General features: G+C 38.4%; 1 protein-coding gene across 1 annotated transcript in view; it reads right to left on the bottom strand.

Moving 5' to 3' along the window:
- Window positions 1-22,650, bottom strand: part of LOC104375270 (dynein axonemal heavy chain 5) — a 168,285-nt gene that overhangs the window by 124,561 nt on the left and 21,074 nt on the right. Inside the window, exons 15-31 of the mRNA XM_086609153.1 lie at window positions 20,986-21,081; window positions 19,420-19,593; window positions 19,237-19,326; window positions 18,400-18,555; window positions 17,383-17,522; window positions 15,176-15,327; window positions 13,165-13,372; window positions 12,258-12,345; window positions 12,018-12,141; window positions 11,739-11,902; window positions 9,985-10,077; window positions 8,642-8,845; window positions 6,936-7,016; window positions 6,448-6,852; window positions 6,177-6,295; window positions 3,789-3,925; window positions 2,569-2,731 (exon numbers count right to left, since the gene is read on the bottom strand). Coding sequence (XP_086465279.1) covers window positions 2,569-2,731; window positions 3,789-3,925; window positions 6,177-6,295; window positions 6,448-6,852; window positions 6,936-7,016; window positions 8,642-8,845; window positions 9,985-10,077; window positions 11,739-11,902; window positions 12,018-12,141; window positions 12,258-12,345; window positions 13,165-13,372; window positions 15,176-15,327; window positions 17,383-17,522; window positions 18,400-18,555; window positions 19,237-19,326; window positions 19,420-19,593; window positions 20,986-21,081 — 2,594 coding nt within the window. The remainder of the gene's footprint in view (window positions 1-2,568; window positions 2,732-3,788; window positions 3,926-6,176; window positions 6,296-6,447; window positions 6,853-6,935; window positions 7,017-8,641; window positions 8,846-9,984; window positions 10,078-11,738; window positions 11,903-12,017; window positions 12,142-12,257; window positions 12,346-13,164; window positions 13,373-15,175; window positions 15,328-17,382; window positions 17,523-18,399; window positions 18,556-19,236; window positions 19,327-19,419; window positions 19,594-20,985; window positions 21,082-22,650) is intronic.

Raw genomic sequence — 22,650 nt, forward strand, 5'->3', positions numbered from 1 at the left:
CCCTGCTTGCTGGTAAGAGGTGTATGAACATATGCATACTGTCAAAGCACTGCAATAATCTGTGTAGTCTTCCATCTTGAATCCAACAATAGACAGTATTAAATATGCTAGAGAAAGGCATGGCAGAATGGAAAACTATACTCTGCCATGTACGGATAAAGCTTTCAGAGGCAGCTCCTGGCTACTTCTGTGCTGAGGCACAAGTAACATTCTTACAAACTCTGTCTTAGGCTGGCAAATGGAAATGGGATCTCTCAGCTTGGTAAAGAAAACTGCTAGTTTTTTTATACAAATATAATTTTTCTTTCTCTTAGTCTCAGTAATATCTTCTAACAGCAAGCTTCATGAGTTATATACTATGTTAAAAAACTAATTGATCAGGTTTAAATTTCCTTCTTAAATTTACTGAACATTCTCTTTACACTATATTATTACAGTAAAACATAAAGGGAAAATTCTCTCTACGTTATTATAAAATTACATAATGTTCCCCACCACATGTGTTTTCTCTGATTTTTTATCCTTTTTATCTCTTTTTAAAGGATTTATTTTCACCTACAGTTATTTTTGTGATTCCTCCTTTCATCACTCTAGGTTTTCTATTCTATTACTATTTTTAAAAGGAGTAGCAAAAAAAAGAACATTCAAGAACAATGCATATCTTTACAGACATGCTAAAGCACTAATTGCATTTCCAGTATTCCTGCTCCTTTCACAACACAGCACACCATCTCAGATATTTCTGTGGGTATCCCCTGTACACTGTTTAAATTCTCCAGCTTTATAGAGGATAGTTTGACGCAATAACGCTAGCAAGTCGGTCAAAGGAAGGATAGTACTTCTATCTGCCTTACACTTCTATTACAAAAAAATATTTACTGCCTATTAGTGGTCACCTTGCTCAAAATATAGCTCAACACTTGAGAGGAAAAAAAAGTTACACATGAAGTAAAAAGAGAAACACATAACTTTCGAAACTGTTGTCATGCAATGGCTTCCTTCAGAGTTCCAGGAGAAGGAAGCATAAAGAGAGTCCTAGCAACCTGTAAAATACAATTAACTACGGAAAAAATGATGACGCAGATTCCAGAATTCTACTGAAATGATATCAAGACTTATAGATCGTCCAAATGCAGAAGTATACATATTTTACAGACATTGATTTTTACTATTATTTTAAAAAACATATTATTTTTTTCAAATTAATGACTAGAAGACAGTTCACTCAGTTTTTCCAGAAAAGGAAGAAAATCTCCACCCCACAGAAATGGACCTTGCTAAAATGCTGACACACTCAAAATACCATATGGCTAAAAAACCTGAGCACAAGTAACTTTTTCTATGTTTTTCAAAGATTTAGGATGAGGTCTCTTCAGGTCACATTGGAGAATTCAAAATCAAAAGCTGATTGGAAGTACTGATGAAGCAAAGAGACACAAACACTGGCTGTACCAGAAGAGAGGCTCTGCAGAAGAGAAACCTCTTTATATTATGAACTTATCTCGACAGAACTCACAGAGAAAGTGATCAGAGCTGCTGTGTAAAGAGGTAAAGAAAATGCTTATACAAAAATAATAAAAGAAAGAAAATAGAGACACAGTTCGCATCTTTTTTTCCAATAGATATGCACAGGATAAAAACATTGCATATTTCTATTTCGACTTTTGCATGTAATTGGGTTCCCATGTATATTCTGTAACTCCCATTAAGAGTAAAACACAGACTGGTACAGAAAACTACTCTGAAGGAATGGAGGCACAGAATAATTAAGACCTACATATAGACTCTCCACTTTTGCATGTAACAAAATTCCCCTTTTCTAGCAATTCTGTCCATACTCCAGTGCCAGGAATCAGAATTCAAAGAAATCTGGCAAAGAGTCCTGTTGATTCATGAGCCCCTGGCTCTGAGAGGAGTAACAAGCTGGCTTGGGGAAGTCTTGCAGACCCAGCCACGGCTGTTGAAAAACCAAAGGTGTGTCTTTACCAACACAGTAGAAAAATTCCTGATTTCAACAAAGCACGGTTTCATCCAACAGTTATTTTGCATGTAACGTGGAAAACGTTCTTCCTCTCAAACCTCATAAAAAACCCCTCAGAATTTAGTGTGGCTACCTACCCTTGTTGAAATAACAATTTCAATCCATACAAATGTGCAGAAGTAGACAGTAGGCATCAAAATTCTGTCTAATGTCACAGACTAATAATTAATTAGCTGTAATCTAAATCCCTGAGAAGATAATATATGAAGATCAGCTATGAAGGTTATTTATACTTACAACCATCTTGCCACAGGTTTATGCACTTTATTCATTAAATAAGCTACAATCTACCATGTCTGTATACACCAACAAGCCTAAAGTGACTCACAGACTGAGCTAAGCAAGGTCACACACTAGCTGCATATTGCACCACTGTCTGCAAATAGTGCAACTGTGCTGAGCACTTGAGCAAGCCTGAGCTTAAAACAAACCAACAAATTTTTGCCCCTCAGGGCAATTTTCACAACATAATTAACACAGAAAGCTAGAAATAAAAATTATATGCATTCCAACAAATAATAACTTACCTGTTTTGAAAATCCAGAAGTTCATTGTTAATTTTTTCAATATTTAAATCATTCCAAAGAATTTCATTGTATCCATCGATATTAGCAGTAACTGAATTATAAAGACTGTAAAGTTTCTGAAGCAATGAAATCTCACGTTTAATTTTGTGCAGTTCAGGATACTCTGTTTCAAATTTTAAAATAAACTTGTGAATGTTAATTAGTTACAACTGCATTACTGAACATAAAAATCCATATATTTCTAAAACTGGTATTAATAAATGTCTGAAATCTGAATTGTGGTCTTTTATACAGTGCCTAGTAAGACAAACCTTTCCAGTTACATTACTAAGAACATCAGATTTTGATGCACAGTAACTGTTTATATTGGTAAGTTTTTAATAAATATTCTTCTAGACATAATCTTACAAGGGAGGTGCAGCACCAATCTCTGTGGGGAAGATAATGTTGAAAAAGTAGTTGAAATGGCAAAGGAACACACTATAGTTTTATAGTTTTATACAAGAACTAAAACATCTCCCATCTCAATTTGTGTGATATACATAAGAGGCAGAGGTTGGGGATGGGGAGTGTGCTTTCAAAATAAAAATACAGAATACGTTACACAATAGAAGTAGCTAAAATAGATTTCCTCAATGGAAATGTTCTGTTTAGTTTCTCTCATATCTTTGGGAATTCCTAGTCAAATATGTTGTGATTATTGCATATGTCTTCAGACAGGAAAATATACTGAATTTAGTATGCACAAATTAAAATGCTTATCATACATTCTGCTGTAACTTTAATTCACACCATGGTCTTCCAAACTCGAAGTGTGTCTGACTAGGAAACATAAGGATATCACAGATCATCCTTATGATGACTTGCACAGCCCAAGGGAATTCATTATATATCTGGAGCAGGGACAACTTGAGTACTTCAGCAATGTGTTTCCCAAATTTGGACATGGAAGAGTACAGACAGGAGATGCGCTTAGCTCTGAACAGAAAAAGCAACAGAGCTAAGCAGCTGGACCCTGAGATACATGGAACAGTGCAATATTTTTCCACCTGGTGTTTATGTATGTGCAGACTGAGAGCCAGTTTCACACAGCTGCTTTGCATAGGAAACACAATAATAATTTACTGCAAGGAATTTTTCTACAATGAATCCATTTAGCAGGACCCACAACAAAAATTTAATAGTCTAGGACCAAGTATCCATATTCCCTGAGAATCTACCTGTGATAGGAAGACCAAATAATTCTTCCCCACCAGAAAGAGAGATATACTTCCTCCAGAGTTCATCAAATTTGGCTTGAAAGATTTGTAATCTGTCACTTGCTTCATGGGGAGGAATGTTCTCCTCACTTGGGCCCCTGTGAGATACGAAACAAATTCAATGCAAGTACCAATCACACAGGCTTCTCAAAGAAGCACAACAGAACCCAGACTTACTGAACATTATTTAATATTTTCTAACATTTTTTTTAGAAATTCTCACAAAAGACACTAAAAGAGGAAATGCAAAATATATTCAGTGTCCCAGCATTACATAGAGTAGTGTCTGAAAGAAAGCCCAATTTATTTTCTAATAATAAAATTCATCTGGGTTACCATACATATTACAAACAGCTAAAAAAATCTACAAATGTTTTGTCTTCTTTATTTTGCATTTCTTTTCTTCTGAAAAATACATTTTAATGATTATTTTCATTTATATTCTTAAAAAGGGAAAGACAGCAGGTATATAATTCAGGGGTGAAAAGTGTAGTAGCTGGTACTAGAACCATAATTAAGCACTCAGAAAAATAATGGGAGAAAAAAAATTATTTTTCCCCTAATGAGTACATCTTAGCTGAAAGACTGGGTATAATCCCTAGCTCTCATGCCTGAGACCACTTCTTGGCTGCAGCATAATATTTTGGGATGAGAACTGTGAGTATGTCATCTTCTGCTGTGCCATGGTCATTTCTAGAAAGAAATACAGGCATATGGGCATCAGAGAGCAGTGCAGGCTGGCTGCTTGGCAAGGAAAATAGAACCCAGAGATGAAAGCAGTAACAGGGTGAGCAGAGGCAGCAGGGGCCTGGTCCCATAACACCTGAGCAAGGAGAGCAGGGCAGGCCTGGGGATGGCAGTCAGGTTCAAGTGAGAATCCAGATCTTTAGACAAGTCCACAATAATTACACAGGACCAAGGTCAAGCAGGGAAGGTAAGTCAGCAAGTCAGGGTCAGGAGCAGGTCTAGCAAAGGTAACCAGGATGAGACACAACCCAGTGGTTACCAGGCTGTTCCGAGATCAGGCTGAGAAGTGAGTCTCTGCATTGGGATTCAGGTTCAGCTCAGCAGGGTCCATGGCCAGGCACAGGCATGGCTGCAACAGAGCTGGAGCTGTAAGTCAGGGTGCCATGTGGTCAAGACTGAGCTTAAAAGCAAATCCCACAGAAAGGAATGTCAGCCTTCCCAAGGCTTTGAAGCAGGGCTGTGTGGGAGTGCTCTGTCACCAAAGGAAGGGGGAAGCCCTCAGACGCACTAGCTCTAAGTTGATCCTGAGCTTAAGCAGCTGAACCTCCAGGACCAGGGATGCTCTCAGGGTCCCTACAACTGGTAGCAACCACAGGGTGTTTCCGTGAAGGTCTCTGGACAACTCTGAGAGCAGAAATGCAGGCAGCACTATGCATGCATCCACACTAGCAACTTGGTGCTCTCCCAGGTTGCTTTCAGGTGCAAATTCATTCTGTGTCTATAGCTGGAACCTGAAGCTTGCACTCAAATGCACTGCTAGTGTGCCTTCAAGAAGTTTCACTCCTGGTGAAGTCAAGATTGAAGCCAAACTCCTGGTTACCATTTGGACTACCCTGCTTGTAACATCAATGCAAAAGCACCTGCCCTAGGAGGAGAGTATATTTTCTCCAAGGTCCTCCAGGTGTGTGTGCTCTATGTGGGCGCTGAATTCTGTTCATAACAGCAAGACGGTCTGCAGAGGCTGTACATGGAGCTACTTCACCCTGCCTGTGGGCTACAGGCATGCAGTGCATGCCTCGGGTCAGCTTGGACTTCATTGCCAGAAAACACACACTGTGCACGTATTGTCCTAGAACAATGATACATCACAGGAAATCAAATTCTGGTCTTTCCTCCTTCGTTGCTAATGTAGGAGTGTCCAACGAAGCACACATATCCACAATTTAAATAAAGAAAAGCCAAAGTAAGCTCAGAAGTAAGGCTGAGCAAGACTCAGTGAATGTAGCAACACCCAGAACTGGAATCTCTGCTCACATCCAAGGCACTACTTATATACGTAATATTAAATATCTATTGAAGTGCTTTTTTGAGTTTAGAAGCCAAAAAAAACTTTAAATTTGGATCTGTATTGAGAATTTTTTTTTCCCTCCAACCAAATAATTCTTCTGGAATTTCACTGACTCCAGCATCGAAATTATGGGAATGAATCTGTGACAGCAAGAGTATCTGCCCATCTTTTATTATTCTGAAATTAGGCTTTTTTATCAGCTGTCATATATACACTGAGTCTGTGCTGTGTTTTATTTTCTGAAGCCCTTTTGATACACCATTTTTGAACAATCACCAATGAAGCATAATTGTATTGAACCACAGGTAACCTACTTTTCATAATAATCTTTGTAAAATTCTGCAGTATCAATCTGGAATTTTTGAACACCATTCAGTAAATCTGTTTTCATGTCTGGCTGTACCTTCAGCAGCAAGTCCTCAACCTGCAGTGCCTACATACAGACAAAGAGGAAAAATAGGTGTAAAAGAGGCAGGAAAAAAAGCACAAAGTAAGAAAACAGTTTTGTTCTAGCATTTCAACCTTAAAAAGGCTGACGACAACTTTGCTATATACAAAATTTGAGAAATAAAACAGCTATGATACCTGTGTGTTTAGGTTCTTCCAAGCATAAGCCAATCCATCAACTCTTTCTGTATTTCCATCTTGAAAGAGCAGATTGTATTTATGAAGCACAGAATAAGATTCTTCTATAGGTCCAACTGTTGTATCAATTTTAATCTCATTCTCTCGAATTTCCTTTAGTGCTTCCATTGCTCCCCGTACATCGTCAAGGTCATGGACAGGTTTGCTCAATCTCTTGCTAACATTTTCAATGAATGAATAAATTTCATCCATGTCTGTGGCAGACTTTTTATTCAAAGCTAATCCAAATGTTCTTTGTCTTGAGCGGCATTCCTGAATTAAGGCTATTTTCAATGACTCTGTCGCAATATCCAGTGATTCCAGTACACAGTGATTTGGCAGTTCTCTGATTTGCATTTCTAATTGCTGAGACAAACACAAGTGTTCATCTTATAATTTCACTACAATTTCTCTGAACAGTTCATTTTTATTAAAGATATAATACTTACAGAAAAGTATCTGATTTGAGTTTGGAATTCAGCCATTGTTGGTTTAGTATCTACAAATTCTCTCACTTTTTCCTCTGGATCCTATGTAAAAGAAGTTTATTTTAATATTATTTAGCATTGGTATAACAATATAAATACTACATTGGTATAACAATATAATTACTACAAAATTTACAACGTAGCTGCTAGAACTTTGCTGGAAATATTTCTTTCCCATTTCTTTCTACCTTCTGCCTGCAGATCCCCAAAAGAAGCTCACATCCTCTAACAGATATTTAAATGGTAGTGATTGTGCTCAGTCATCTTCACTCTTCCTGAAACACCATATTTAACCACAGTTTCTAGCTCCAAACGGACTGGCCATTTGGAGCAAGCACAGTTTGGTAGGGAAGGATGGATCTAAAGGATGAGGGGCATTTAGCTTGTTGAAGCTTGTTAAAAGGCAACAGAGCACTGAGCATCCTTCCTTTTCATAAGGTAGGCCAGACTCTGCAGAGGCTAGAGCTTCAGTGTCACCAGCTCAGTAAATGTGTTAGATTCTCGGTTCAGTTACAGACAAATGATCTTTACCCGGCTCAGTGAAGTTCATCTACAGTCTGCACTGTGAGGTCTACGAGAAGCTGTTACGGCTTCTCTGGCCAACAATGAGTTACCAGTCACAGTTCTCAGAGGTTCTACAGAAATTATAAAGACAGGGAAACACTGCCAATCCTAAGGAATTATAAGGTTAAGGAGCAGACTAATTGACTAAGATTTTAGTAAAAAAGGAAACATTACCATGCTACTGCATCATCCAATTTGATTGTGCCTTGTCTGAGTGAAATAACACACTATCAAAAAATATCTCCAAAAACTGAGGTAACTAAGCATTAAGATTTGGAACCCCAGAAGCCATAAAAGGTGAAAATTCCCTATCTTAGACCTAATTCTAACTGTAAGAGAGTCAGCTGTGGGAATGCGGTCACCTATGAGTTGGTTTAGGAAAGGGAAGTTAAAACAGTGAGTAGTTACAAAGATAAGATTACTTCTGTTTTGATTGCCTTGTTTCTCAGCCTGACTAAAGAACCTTCGATAGGTAAGACCAGTAGTTGTCCATCCACATAGAGTTGGATTTCACTAGTCAGAATGTACACAAGGTTTTATTTCATGAAATATCTCCTGCCGAAACACCCATCGGAGCTTCACCATTTATGTGACCCACTTCCTAATGAAGACAGCTCCACCAGTTCAGATTCTCTTCTGGTTTGGAATCCTTATTACTGGAAAGATTTCCTAGATTTGGTTTATCATTTTTGTGAAGAAATAGAAAAGCTGCTTTCAGCAGTGGTTGCTGAAGAAGAACTAGTCAGTTTAATATTCAGGAACAGTTTTGTAATCCACGTTTTCTCAGATGCTGCTAAATTATTCTTTTTTATAACCTATGCAGACAAGATGCTACGAGAAAGATGCATAAGCATATGAGAGCATAAGCTTGTTTATGCTCCCAACATACCTTTTTGTTCTGCTTTCTTCCTTAGATGGTTTAATTGATACAGAATGACAAGTTCTGGTCAACAAAGAGGAGACAGAGGAGGTACTACTGGTATAAGGATTCTACTACAAAATCAGTGGTTCCTACTGAGCATACAGTCTCCTTATGCAACCCAAACAAATTTATTTAGAAGTCTTCACAACACAGCAACATATTTATTAAATATGTATTTAACCTTGTTCCAGACGCCTGAAAATTCAGAAAACCTGTTCAGAAGATCCGATGCTTCAGTTTTGAGAGATAAAATAATTGTACTTAGTTGGATCACCACTTTGTTTACATCTTTATGCTCGATGATCTGTTTGTCTAAAGGTTTCAGTGCCACCATCCTGGTAAGTTTGCTCTCATCACCCAGCTCTACAGCAACAGCTTGTTCAATCTGGCACAAATTAAACAAGAAAACACACATGTACAGTAGTTTTATCTATTTTTTTTTACATTATAGAATGCCCAATAATGCACACACAATAAGTGCTTCTAAGAACAGATAGAAAATGCAGAGAAAGCATCCACAAGGAGACTCCTTGTTCTTAGCCTGGATTTTTACAGAATTATAGTTCTAGTGTTAAAGCTGATTTTATAAAAAAATCACCGTGTGGAGCTCTATATTAATCGCCTCCGACATCTGTCAAATTTGCGTCATATACAAGTACAACTGTGCTCCTACACAACCGCTCAGGTGTTCATGCTTTCTTTAGCATAGAATTACGATCTAGACCCATTCTTGGCCAAAAAAGGTCCTGTAGGCGGTGGGGGGGTTGGCTGCTTGAAAATAAGCAAACAATTCTGCTTGAGGAAACTGAATTCAACCCACTCTCTCCTCGTTTATTTCTTTAGTTATTTATTTGCAAGACTTGAATGTGGTTTTTTTAATTGAAATGAGCTGATCTGTTTTTCATGCCAGATCAACAAAATAAAAAGATATTTTGACAAAGACACTTTTCAGCACAGATCTACATAGATCTGTATTTCGTTACTGAAGGAGAGAATTAAGGCCATCTCATTACCATCAGTGTGCATTTCTGTACTTCAACAAATTTCAGTTTCTATCTATACCTCAGACCTCCCCAAGGTTTTAGTGCTCATTTTAATGCCAGTTAAAATACTTACATTGTATTTACTGTAGCATTATAGGTGCTGAATGCAGCCTGAAAGTTTAATTTAAAATACAGTTTTTGCCTGGGAAAACTGATAATAATTTATACTCAGCTAGTAGTACCCGTGGATAATGTTAGTTTTCACACATTATCTACACTATCATCACCATATTTGAACAGTATATTTAAAATAATTCAAGCAAATTTTTATTTTATTATTAGAAACCACCCAACATAAGATTTATGAATTATTACTCTTAGGTACAATTACTTGATACACAGATTTGAAACTAGGCTTTCACTTAACAGGAAGATCCACCAGATTACAAGTCAAAGTATTGGTACAAAACATATTCTTATGAGATTCAGAAATGTTAACCAAAATACTAACATTTTAAAATAATCGAAATAAAATACTCACCTGCTGCTGTTTATGATGTAAATAAGCAAATTTCCACAGGGGTATATCTTTGGCTATTGATAATATTATATTTACTGCTTTGTTTACAGCACTCTGAAAACAGCAAAACATTCACTTTAAGCACATAGAGAGATTATGACAAGTAAGAGGCGGGTGGGGGAAAGGGATCCTCCAAACAATATCAAAATGGAAAAATTACACCTCTATCTTTACAGGAAATATTCTAATAAGCATAAAGTAGGATCACTCAAAATGCATTTTATCAGAGGAAAGAGTACTCCATAAAGCTTTATCATAGTTCTTCTACATTTATGTGGTTTTCAAACAAGAACATAAGAGAACTTTATGAGCAGTAATCATGAATCACTGGGGATTATAACTCAATTATAGTACTATTTCCCCTTAAACCGGTTACAAACATAGTTATTTATTATTAAAAATAATAGTTTTCACATTCACATCAGAATGTCTGAACGCATTTGTCTGAATTTGTGATGGTATAGTCTATAATCTATACAGGCAGCTACATAAATTATTACATAACTTTTTCTATCTATCGTATTTTAAAATTACACTTTGTGGTCTGATTTCTCAACCATGAAGGCTGCAAACAAAATCTGAGAAAGAATTCAGCTACTTATTTTGACAGTGACAATGCTAAATGAAAAGTCCACATTTCATCACCATAAACAACTACTACTTTGTGAATAACTTCAGACACCATAGGAGATTGTAAGTATGTGTGTAAGAATTTTGCTGAATGAGTATAAGTTTAAATGAGTGTTCAAATTTTTCCACAGATTAGGGCCTCAGGCTGTGTCTCGGTTTCGGCTGGCAGAGAGCTAATTTTCTTCTTCGTAGCTGGTAGAGTGCTGTGTTTTCAGATTTAGTATGAGAACAATACTGACACTACACTGATGTTTTTTAGTTGTTGCTAAGCAGTCAAGGACTTTCAGCTTCCAATGTTCTACCAGGTGCACAAGAAGATGGCAGGGAGCATAGCCAGGACAGCTGACCTAAACTGGCCAGTGGGATATTCCATACCATATAACGTCCTGTTCAGTAGATAAACTGGGAGAGTTGGCCAGGGTCAGCACGATGGCTGCTCAGGATCGAGCTGGGCACCAGTTAGCAGGGGGTAAGCGATTATTTTGTATATTCTTTTATTATCATTGTTGTTGTTATTATTATTTACTTCTGTTCTATTAAACTGTCTTCACCTCAGTCTACGAGGATTTTTTTTATTGTTCTCCCCATCCCACTGAGGGAGGAGGGAAGTGAGCAAGCAGCTGTGTGGTGCTTAGTTTCAGTTGGGATTAAACCATGACAGACTCATAATATTTTTCTTTATGTTTCACTACTGCAGAATGCTGACTTATGAATGATACTTTAAACAGATAACATCGTTTTATATTCTGAAAGAGTTCAAAGAGACCAGGAAGTCGAATTGGTCGTATCAATGGTATTCATTTTTATTTTTGCATTCACTACAAAATATTTGCCTCTAAGCAGATGTTTGTAAATGTGAGTTATTGAGCTTTTAGGAAAACAGTTCCTCTACTGGCCTGCATAACAAACCTGATCGTTGGCTTCATGTCCTTAGCACCCAGTGATGTCATGAACTCAAGTGACTTTTAATCTTTTTTCCCCTTTCTTTTAGTTCCTATACCAGCTTAAATTTGCACATTGTTTTAAACCAATGTGTTTATAAATGTTTTACCATAAATGACTGAGATGTGAAATTATTTTGTTACCTGAATATCTTCAAGACTTGGTCTCAAGACAACATTTGGAATAGCCAGTTGAATTTCAGCTTGGAACAAAGGAACCCTCTGTCTCTCTGTATACTTGATCCTCTGATACCGAGAGTCAACAACACGCAGTCGGTGTCTTAAGGACTCTAAAGAAATCTTCGTGCCTAAACAAATATAATATTTAAGTGAGGTTATATTTTTTTACCACAATAAGCTTGGGGAAAAAAATCTTAAAGTGATATTAAAAAATTAAACATATCTGAAAAAAAACAGACTCACATCTGACTAAAGAGTCAGTATTCTTCTGACAAAGCTGTCCTATCAGATTATAGTAACTACAGGATAGGCATTCTTGGCAGCGTGTTTTATGTTTCATGTCGAGACGCGTACAAGTGTATGAATCCTGAAGAGTTAAAGGGAAATTATTAGGGAAGTAACCATATTATCCACCATGTAAGTGAAATATCAAGCATCTGACTCGGTTATAAAAGATTACCTTTTACACTGTAGAGGTCTTACCTCCAGAGTTCTTCCAGCATCTGTTTTCAGCCTGTCCTTAAGAATATCTACCAGTTCATACACAGAGCATTCCACTTGTTGACTTTGTCTACAAAAACAACCTTACGGTCACCCACGGGTAATCAAACGTAAGGAATACTCTTTATTATTTTTCAGGCACACACCCCCAGTCCTACTGCACTGTGAAGAACTGTTTGTGCAGGGAAATACCCTTATATTTTTCAGTTTGTTCCTATTGCTTGGGCATACAGAGAATGTAAGACATTAAGATATGTAGACTATCAAGAAACACATTTAGCAGACTCTGTTATATCTGATTCAACTGGACTTCATAATAATTAAAGAAAAAAAAAGTTATTTTCCAGCTATAGTTAACGGAACAGGCTTATCATGATGATGAAGTAAGATAATTTGTGAAAACAGAATTAGTAAAATAAAAACAAAAAAAATAAATAGAAGGTATCTTATTTTGCACAATGAGCATGGACATCTTTTTGGAGAAGAACTGAACAACTGTTCTGCTATAATCTGGAAAATAAGCATAGGCCAAAAAATTTGGAGCACGGGGAGAATGGGAAGTTTTACATTAGCTAGCTAGCATTAAGAATCAAGCAACTAACATGGGGATGAGATTTCAAGTCCTATCCATCTTCATTTTTCTTGCTGCTGATTAGAATGCCAAAAGAAGAAAAATAAGAAACGCTAAACACTACACATGCAATTTTACATCTACTATATTCAAGATACCTGGAAGTTTCTCCCCTGCATCCTGAGACCATTATTTTGCTTTAGACTAGGACTATATTAAAATAAAATGTTAAAATTAAACTCTTTATGCATAAAAAAAGTAATACATAAATAACGCCTCCCAAATATGGCCTTGATATCTGGGAACTAGTAAACCTACTGAGACAGTTTGTGAGCAGCGGAGACAGCAAGCTTTTCTGTCTGTTCCAGGAAAGAAAGCACATCCATAGGTTCATCTTCTGGCAAAATTATCAGAGCGGTGTTTGACATATCCTCTAGAATTCTTTCAATTCTGCATTCCAGGGTATCAGCTGCTTCTTTGACTACATAGTCCAACTCCCTCAGGGTACTGTAAACGTTCTTAATAACTAAGCAAGGAAAACAAAATGAAAACAAACCATGCAAAACACAGACCTCTTAAATCTCATCTCTCATTCCCCTTACCTCCGCCCCCCTCCACGTATTACAACAAAATGACAATTTAATGGCAACGAAACACACAATTAAGGCCTGAAATAGAAACATGATGGACTTGCTTTACTTTGGAGTCTTTAAATTAAACCGTTTTATAATAAATAGTACACTAGCCTTCAAAATATCTCTTCTTTTTTGTATTAAAAACATTGTAGCAAAAAGGATCAACAAAATACAATGGAAAACAGAAAGGATACGACTATCCAAAAACTATTTGGTCCTTCTACATACATACACACACAGTGAAATCCAGTACTTTTATAATTGTAATTAACTTATAAATTCAATGGCTAAAATTGCCCCAGCTAAGATTACATACTGGTTAAGCCACTAGATGTCTTCTTTTATGCATATGACCTAACTTACTTTGGAAAGAAACTGAGTGCTTTAACAGATGTGTTTATTAAATTAGGTAAAATCTCCTGTTTCTGAATAGACTGGATAAATTCTTTCCCTGCCTTTCATACATTTCATTGCAAAGAAGAAAGAAATATGTCATCTGACACCCTTCGTCTTTTTGGTATTACCAGACAGTATCATTTCAATCACCAATATTCTTTCTTACCATATGTAGAAAGAAATCACTAAGATGTTTGAGACATGGCAGTGTGACAGTGGTGTCCGCCTGCTGATGCTTTAAGTGGAAAACATAATTTATTCCTATTAGGGAGTTAACGATAGAACTTGTCTTTTTTATTGACTAAAATGGACAAATAATCCAACCTTAGGGTTTTTGAAATATATAAATTAGGTAGTCCTAAATCCATATTATTGCTTTGTCTCCTGAGTTTTAGTCTAGAAGGCAGCCATGGGCCCCCGTAACTCCACATACCAGATGAAAGTAAGGCACTTAAGACATTCAGCTCATGCATAATGAGTTCAGTACATCACTGGCAGGTCAGACTTATTTTGTATACACTGAACCAATGGCTAATTTGTAAGTGTCCAACATGCGTTCTGGGCACATTAGACATTGCATATCTTCAAAAAGACATGATGCATACACTCAAGAAAAGCATTCCTTTCTACGGATGATTCTATTTCAGCTGCAGTAGCAGGAAACAGGAGGTAGCCCAGATATTTTTGCTACATAACCTCTATCTTCTCAAAAAAGGCCAGTTTCCAGCAGAGTGAATGTTGATCCAAAGAACCAGTAAAACCTGAATTATAGCTATTCAGATACTTAACACAGTGCAGAGAGTACCTAAATGAACAAATAAATAAATAAATAATATTGTAAAGTTCTTCCTTATGATGCATTACTAAACTATGCAAACCAAACACAAAAATTCATTTTAGAGCTATAAAACAAACATAAAAAAACACTTGCCATTGATTTTGTGCTCTGTCAGGCAAGGGTCAAGTAAAACTAAATGGTGACCAGCCCTGCCGTAAGCATTGGTCAGAGCCCCACGCACCAGTGCCACATGGCAGAGTCACAAATGAACAGCTGCACAGACCCATGCCCCATTTCACTTTCAGATTTAGGCTGCATATGTTGCTGTTTATATAGCTGATTTTCATTTTGAAGAAGAAAAGTGAAAGCCTCGTGTTAGTCTACCTCAACTGAAAGCTGATTTACAAGTAAGTTTTCCCCTTGTACACATGAAGGGCTTTTCCTAAAACTGACAAGGAAATATCCAGCAGGTACCACCTAACAGCATCAACAGTTCACCACTTCTTCTCCTACTACATACATTTATTGATGTTCAAGGAAGTCCATGACAGCTGCATCAGGCCCGGACTAAGGGCATCCTCAACTTGTCCTATGAACGGTTTCATCAGCGGTTTCAGCATAACAGGAATCCCGTTCAGATGTTCTTTGTAATTGATCAACAGATTCTGGAGTCTGTAAGACACGATCATGTTCGAATGTGCTTAATTCAGATATTTGAAACGTATAGAGGTTTGGACACGTTTTCTGTTAATAAGATTTGCAAGTTCTAACCCCATGTTAAAAATAAGAACTCTTCACAGCTCTTCCTAGCTCAAACTAAGCTTCTTTCTCCCCATCAACAGTAGAACCAAACTGAGGAAATAAGTACCTCCAGCAAAGTGACTGTGATCAATTTAGAGAAACTTTCTTCCAAGGAAAACTAATTACAATTAAAAAACAGGAAATTGAAAACAGTATTTTTATTCTGTTCTTCCTGTCTCACAAGACATGGTGTGAAATTACACTGTTTATAAGAAAAGAGTTAGAGAATTAATAATCAGCATCTCTGAGAATGCAAAGAACGCTTTCAGCACAGAATTGGACTATGACAAGAAGCAGAAAGAAATTATTTAAAATCATCAGAAGTTATTTCAGATATTCTGGAAAGCATTTGACACTGTCCCTCATAACATCCTTGTCTCTAAATTGGAGAGACATGGATTTGACTAGGATGGACCACTCGGTGGATAAGGAATTGGCTGGATGGTCACACTCAAGGAGTTGCGGTCAACCGCTCAACGTCCAAGAGGAGACCAGTGACGAGCAGTGTTCCTCAGGGGTCAGTACTGGGGCCAGTGCTATTTAACATGTTTGTTGGTGACATGGACAGTGGGATCAAGTGCACCCTCAGTAAGTTTGCAGATGACACCAAGTTGTGTGGTGTGGTTGACAAGCGGGAGGGAAGGGATGCCATCCAGAGGGACCTCGACAGGCTGGAGAGGTGGGCCTGTGCGAACCTCACGAAGATCAACAAGGCAAAGTGCAAGATCCTGCACGTGGGTCGGGGCAATCCCAAGCACAAGTACAGGCTGAGCGGAGAATGGATTGAGAGCAGCCTGGAGGAGAAGAACTGGTGTTGGTCGATGAAAAGCTCAACATGACCCAGCAATGTGTGCTTGCAGCCCAGAAAGCCAACCATATCCTGGGCTGCATCCAAAGAAACATGGCCAGCAGGTCGAGAGAGATGATCCTCCCCCTCTACTCTGCTCTCATGAGACCCCACCTGGAGTACTGCATTCAGCTCCGGAGTCCCCAACACAAGAAGGACATGGAGCTATTGGAGTGGGTCCAGAGGAGGGCCACAAAGGTGATCTGAGAACTGAAGCACCTCTCCTATGAAGACAGGATGAGAGACTTGGGGTTGTTCAGCCTGGAGAAGAGAAGGCTCTGCGGAAATCTTATAATAGTCTTCCAGTACCCAAAGAGGGCCTCCAAGAAAGCTGGAGAGGGACTTTTTACAAGGGCATGTAGTGATAGGACAAGGGGCAATGGCTTTAAACTGAAAGAGAATAGATTTCGATTAGATCTAAGGAAGAAATTCTTCAGTCTGAGGGTAGTGAAACACTGTAACAGGTTGCCCAGAGAGGTTGTGGATGCCCCATCTGTGGAAGTGTTGGATAGGGCTGCCAGGTTGGATAGGGCTTTGTGTAAAGTGGTCTAGGGGAAGGTTTTAGCCCATGGCAGTGGGCTAGATGGAACTAGATGATCTTCAAGGTCCCTTCCAACCCAAACTATTCTATAATTCAACATGAGAGAGCATATTATAACTTAGGTGATGTAAGTATTACCTATACAAATGTTTGGGTTGTGCCTTAACTAAGTGATAAATTCCAGCTTGTTTTTCTAACAGAAAAATGTTTTTGATGTTAACTGTAATATTTTGAAGTGTAACCTCTATATTATTGTGCATAGATGCCTTAGAAGTACCTAGGAGCCCCACTTACAGACCTTCTGTTGCAGTAGCAAAACAAAAGCATGTACACATTTTCTAGTAATGAGATATTTGTGGAGACAGGAACAACTGCATGTTATCAATATTACTGTGGAAATGCCCAGGAAAGCAATTAAATTTCAATTAAACTCCATCAGAGATAAAAATGATAATAAATCCAAAAGCATATCCAACAGACTCAAAGCTAAGGATTCCCATTTGCAGATGAGAATAAAATCCAAAAAGTGTTCACTCACTCCATTTGATGTCTTCTAATCTGTTCTTCATCTGCACACAAGCCAAGGACAACATCTGGAACTTCAAAATGCATTTTTTTCAGGTATTTTGTTTCATAAAGTACTTCCAGGACCACTGGGTCCAAGTTTACAAGTAATTCCTTCACGTAGCAGTACAGGGGGAAAAAAAAAGAATAGAAAATAAGGCAGTAGTTTGGTGGTTACATGTAGTGTCATATAACTGGAACATATAACAAGATGTAGATGACTAGAGACTTTTAAAACAGATACTCATGTTTCTACACAGATACCTGGATTTTCCAAAGTATTAATCAACCAATATCTTACACTGATTTCAATTTCCTGCGACTCCTTCACTGTGCCCTAACCACTTGGCTCCTCTGACTTCCTAAACTTAATTCTAGTTCTGCTGTTACACTCTGTGGTGTAACACCACATCATCTCAGCTTCCTCATCAGTAGGCTAAGGAGAAATGTTGTGAAGGTTAATCTGTGTACACTTTGGGGGGCACTAAATGCTATTCAGATGCTAAATAAATTACAGCAGACAAAATAATCTGTGAAGTAAGAATGGTAAGATTTTCTGTCTCAGGAAGCAGTTTTGAAAGCAAAGTAATGAACGATAGCAATACACTCAACACAGTGATATTGACCACCGCAGAAAAGACCATCATCGAATTAAAAATTCCTTCCTTGACTAAAATTTTGGTTAACATAGAAAATAAAACATGAAACAATATCTAAAGAGATCTAGATAAGTCAATAATAGATACATATTTGCTGGGTACTGCCTCTTTTATGCCCTGAATGAGGCAAGCACCTTATGAGGAAAAGACATGATGAAGTCTGTACTATAAATATACACAAAACCAAAAAAAATTACACTATTTCAAGTAGTTTATTTTTTAATCATATTAAGATTGGTTTAATGCTGTGCTCGTCTACCCATGATATGATTAAAGTAGCATATGTAATACTAAACAATGCAACAGTAATAGAAAGAATAAATCATATTTACCTTGGTTTCTGGGTGCCTGACAAGTAAGGAAGCACACAGAGCATTTCTAGCCTGGTCAGCAAACCTGCACCAGGCTCTATGATAAATAAGTTCAAACTCCAAAAGAACTGCAGCCATTTTATTGTAGCTCTTAACAACCTTTTTCATTTCCAGTGTCTGCAATTCAAGGGGGGGGGGGGGAGGGGCAGGAGGGAAAGCAAACACCATTTAAACAATTCAATGAGTCTAACACAGTAGAAATGCCATCCACTAGGCTTTTCCTCACCACCATTAGGAAAACAGAACAAATAGAAATATTTAAGTTATGCTACTTTAGAGAGAAGGTAAGACACAGAAACACAGAAATATACTTAGAAATTCAATTATTAAGAAGTATTTAACCGCTCTAAACAACATAACTCTTTTCCTGATTTTTCCTCCCCATCTTGCCCATAAAATCAAGTCTATACTATGACCTATACAAGGCACTGATGTCCCATTGAGAAAGCTATAAAATTATATTCTTTCATGAAGCATGGCTAGGGTTTGAGGTTAAATATTTCAGTTTTCCTCATCAGCAGACAAAAGGCTTGGAAGGCTCTAAGCTTAGGTAAACGTCCAACAGTGCTACTATCAGCACTAACATGAGTCAAGCCCCAGGAGGGACAAAAGCACTGGCCTAAGTCATCAGCTTAATGTCTCAAGGGAAGTAACTGTCCTGAGCTGCAGAATAATAATGCTGCAAAAAGATAATTCAAATCCTGGAGCAAACACTGACACCTATCCTGTTAGATGAGCTTGAATACAAGTTGTTAGAAAAGTGAGCTTAGGAGACTTAGGAGTCTGCTGATTTCCAACCTTCAAAAGTGTGGTTTTCTTTTTAAGGAACGTCATTGGATGGTCAATTTTTCTGTATAACTGCTGAGCCCACATAATCTTCCCTGTTACCTAAAACACAGTAGATACGAGGTTATATTTCCATTAACTTAAAAACAGTCAAGCAGCAAAGTCCTTTTTCTCTCTCGTTTATTTCGTTCTTACTGGTGGTATGTTACGTGGTATAGGTGGATTTTCTTTTTGCTTCTGGTAGAGTTTTTGAACAAACTCTAAGTCTTGGCTGTACTGCTGAAGGACAATGGTATACTTCTCATTAAGATCAATATGATTTTCTCCTATTTGTTCAAGCTTCATCAGAAGTCCCAGCATCTGTTCAGTCTAAAAAAAGCAGGATGGAACACTTACTCCAGAAGATGTTAATAGTTCAGAAAGTCATTGTTCATAAACTGTTTTTTTTTTTTAATTTACAATATAAGTTATGTGAGTTTGCAAGTTGTTTTCTAAGAAATACTGAAAAGTCCATACAGACAAGTTAGTGAATTTTAGTTCTGTATTTTGTCCCATTTAGAATATTTCACCATAGTATGAATCAAGAAACTGCTATCACTACAGTATACTGCAATATTTAATTTTTTTCTGACTCCCAAATCATCACTCTCTTTTTCCACGAACAGTTGTGGTAGAACACATATACCTTAACTCATGCTTCATTAACACCTTGTATCATGATCAGGGCCTGAACCAATGAACAGTACTGACATTAAGGTAACAGATGGCAGAAATTATTTCATTACTTCTGCCAGTCTGTCCTAGTTTTAGCTGGGACAGAGGTGTTTTTTTAACAGCTAGAAGAGCTCCGTGTTTTGGTTTTACTCAGAGGCTCACTCTGAGAAGAACGCTGATAACAAGCTGCCAAGGACTTTTCAGTGTGCCGGAGTGCAGAAGCACGGCGGGTTAAGGGGGGAGCATAGCTGGGACAAGGGGGACACGATTCCCCTTGTGATTTGTGTGGAACGTAAGACTGAGGGCCAAACTGGCCAATTAGTATTCCACATCATGCAGCGTCATGCCCAGTATAAAAGTGAGGGTCAGCCGGGAAGAAGGGCTTTTGCGCTTTTGCTCTTTTGCACTTTTGCTCTTTTGCGTTTGCTGCGCTGTTGCTCTGCTGTTTTTTTCTTTCTTTTCTCTCTCTCTCTCTCTCTGCCCCTCTCTATTTCGGGGTCTCGTGTTCGTCCGGGATTGCAGCTTTGGGACGAGACGGGCTTCGCATACGAGAGGGTGGTGAGCATCTATACTGTGTATTAAATCATCTGTATTAAAATCATTCTTATCTCAACCCACGGGTTTCCCGTTTATCCTTTAATTCTCTCCCTCATTCCTGGGGGTGGGGGAGGGGGGAGTGACTGGCTGTGTGTGGGAGGAAGTTTTCAACCTAACCCACGACACAGTCCAACAGGAATAACTTAGAAATACAACAGGAAGCATGGGGAACACCAGGATGAAGAAAGAAAAACTTAAAAAAAAAATAGGCCTATAAAATTGGGAAGGAAAGATGGAACATAAAACTGGTACCAAATAACTACGAAGATTATCTTCCAGCACTTCTGCAAGCAACTTTTAGAACACTTGTAATAGGCTTGATGTCCTCCTACATTATCTCAGGCAGCCACCATCACAGTACAGAACTCTGGGAGTAATGAAGGAGTTCAGCAGGAGCCACAGCCTTTCTGAGCACCAGAAAAAAGGGGCTGCATTTGTAACATTACTTACAGTTACAGTCTTCTCAAACCAGGAATCCACATATTCTTGTATGGACTCGTACAATGCTGCAATTTGGTTCTTAAATTCAAGGTAATCTTTTTCAAACTAGAAAAAGGTAAAAGAAAAAAAAAATCATCTGTAAAGTTGTTTTCATTTCATATAAAATTCTTTCCCTGAAGTTTTTGAGGAATTTGCTTGATCTGGTCAGTACATGTGTTCAGCAATGAATTAAAAAGAAAAGGGATGACACCAGTAACAAAGGCATTTACATGCTAAGCAAAGCAAACAAAAAATAAGAAGTGATAGGTTATATGATTAAAGCCTCATCTTCATGAACACAAAGGAGCACAGAGGAACAAGAACAGGCAGATGCAACCTAATAACCTGTTCAGAGAGAACAGAGCACACTCACCAGCTACCCCCAGCACTGCCACAGGGGGCAGCTCACTGTCCAGGTATGAAACCCATCGAGATGAGCAAACTGTCAGGCTCTCTAGAGCACCAAACTAAGCACCATACGGACTAAGGGAGGTTATTGCCTAGGAGATAAGGGACTCATTAGAGTTTACCAGGGAAGAGCATTTTGGGATTATACAAAATGTATTATGGAAGTTAGGGGAAGAAGCAAAGGCAGGGATCAGTGTGGTTCGTGGGAGGAATGAGAGTGGAAAAGTGGAGGCACGATGCGATAAAAGGAGTTGGTCACATGTGAACAGGCTGCTGCTCAGTATACTTCGCCTGGCTGTGCTCTGCACCTGATCAGCACAGTCTGTCTTGTCTTCTTACTTACCTCCATTCCTAACCATTTTCATGGGTGAATGGGATCTCTCTTCTAAGTGCATGAGTGTGTACAGGAGTTTATACACCAGCAACAGGAGTGTGAGGGGCTTAAAGGCAGCTTATAAGAAAGATGGAGAGAGACTTTTGCCAAGGCCTGCAGTGATAGGACAAGGGGTAATGGTTTAAAATCCACCCAAAAGAGGGTTGATTTAGATTGGACATAAGGAAGATTATTTTTTTTACGCTGAGAATGATGAGACACTGGAACAGGCTGCCCAGAGAATTGTGGATACCCTATCCCTGGAAGTGTTCAAGGTCAGGTTGGATGCAGCTTTGAGAAATCTGATCTACTTGAAGATGTCCCTGCCCACAGTAGGGGGGGCTGGACTACATAATCTTTAAAGGTCCCTTCCAACCCAAACCATCTATGATTTTATGGAGCCATAAGTCACTGGGGCCTGTGCACTTGAGTCAGCAACTGGAGAGACTGGAGTGTATTGAGGTCTAAACATCAGCAACCAGGGTAGGAATCATGGATCATACCAACTAGAAACACTGGAGCACGTGCATACTGTGTGGGTGGGTGTGTCACATATAATGGCTAGCAAATACCAAAGCAGACTAGGCAGCAAATAGGACAGAGGCTTGGGAACCAAGTGTTGGAGCACCGTAAGTCTGGGCTAGATGTTAAAGAGACCAGAGCGGTCTAAGAGTTGGCTACCAGAGGGGCCAGGAAGCCCAAGTCAGCTACCAAAGAGATGGTAGGGTCTGAAGGTCAGCTACTGATAAGGTTATAAGCCTGAAACTGCTGCAAGAAAGAACCGTTGACATGTGCATGTCTGTGTGTGCCAGCAACCGGGACAGCAAGGGGATCCAGGGGTCAGGTAGAGGGTA

Source organism: Tauraco erythrolophus, chromosome 3 (assembly GCF_009769465.1).
Source record: "Tauraco erythrolophus isolate bTauEry1 chromosome 3, bTauEry1.pri, whole genome shotgun sequence".
In the NCBI taxonomy this organism is placed as follows: domain Eukaryota; kingdom Metazoa; phylum Chordata; class Aves; order Musophagiformes; family Musophagidae; genus Tauraco; species Tauraco erythrolophus.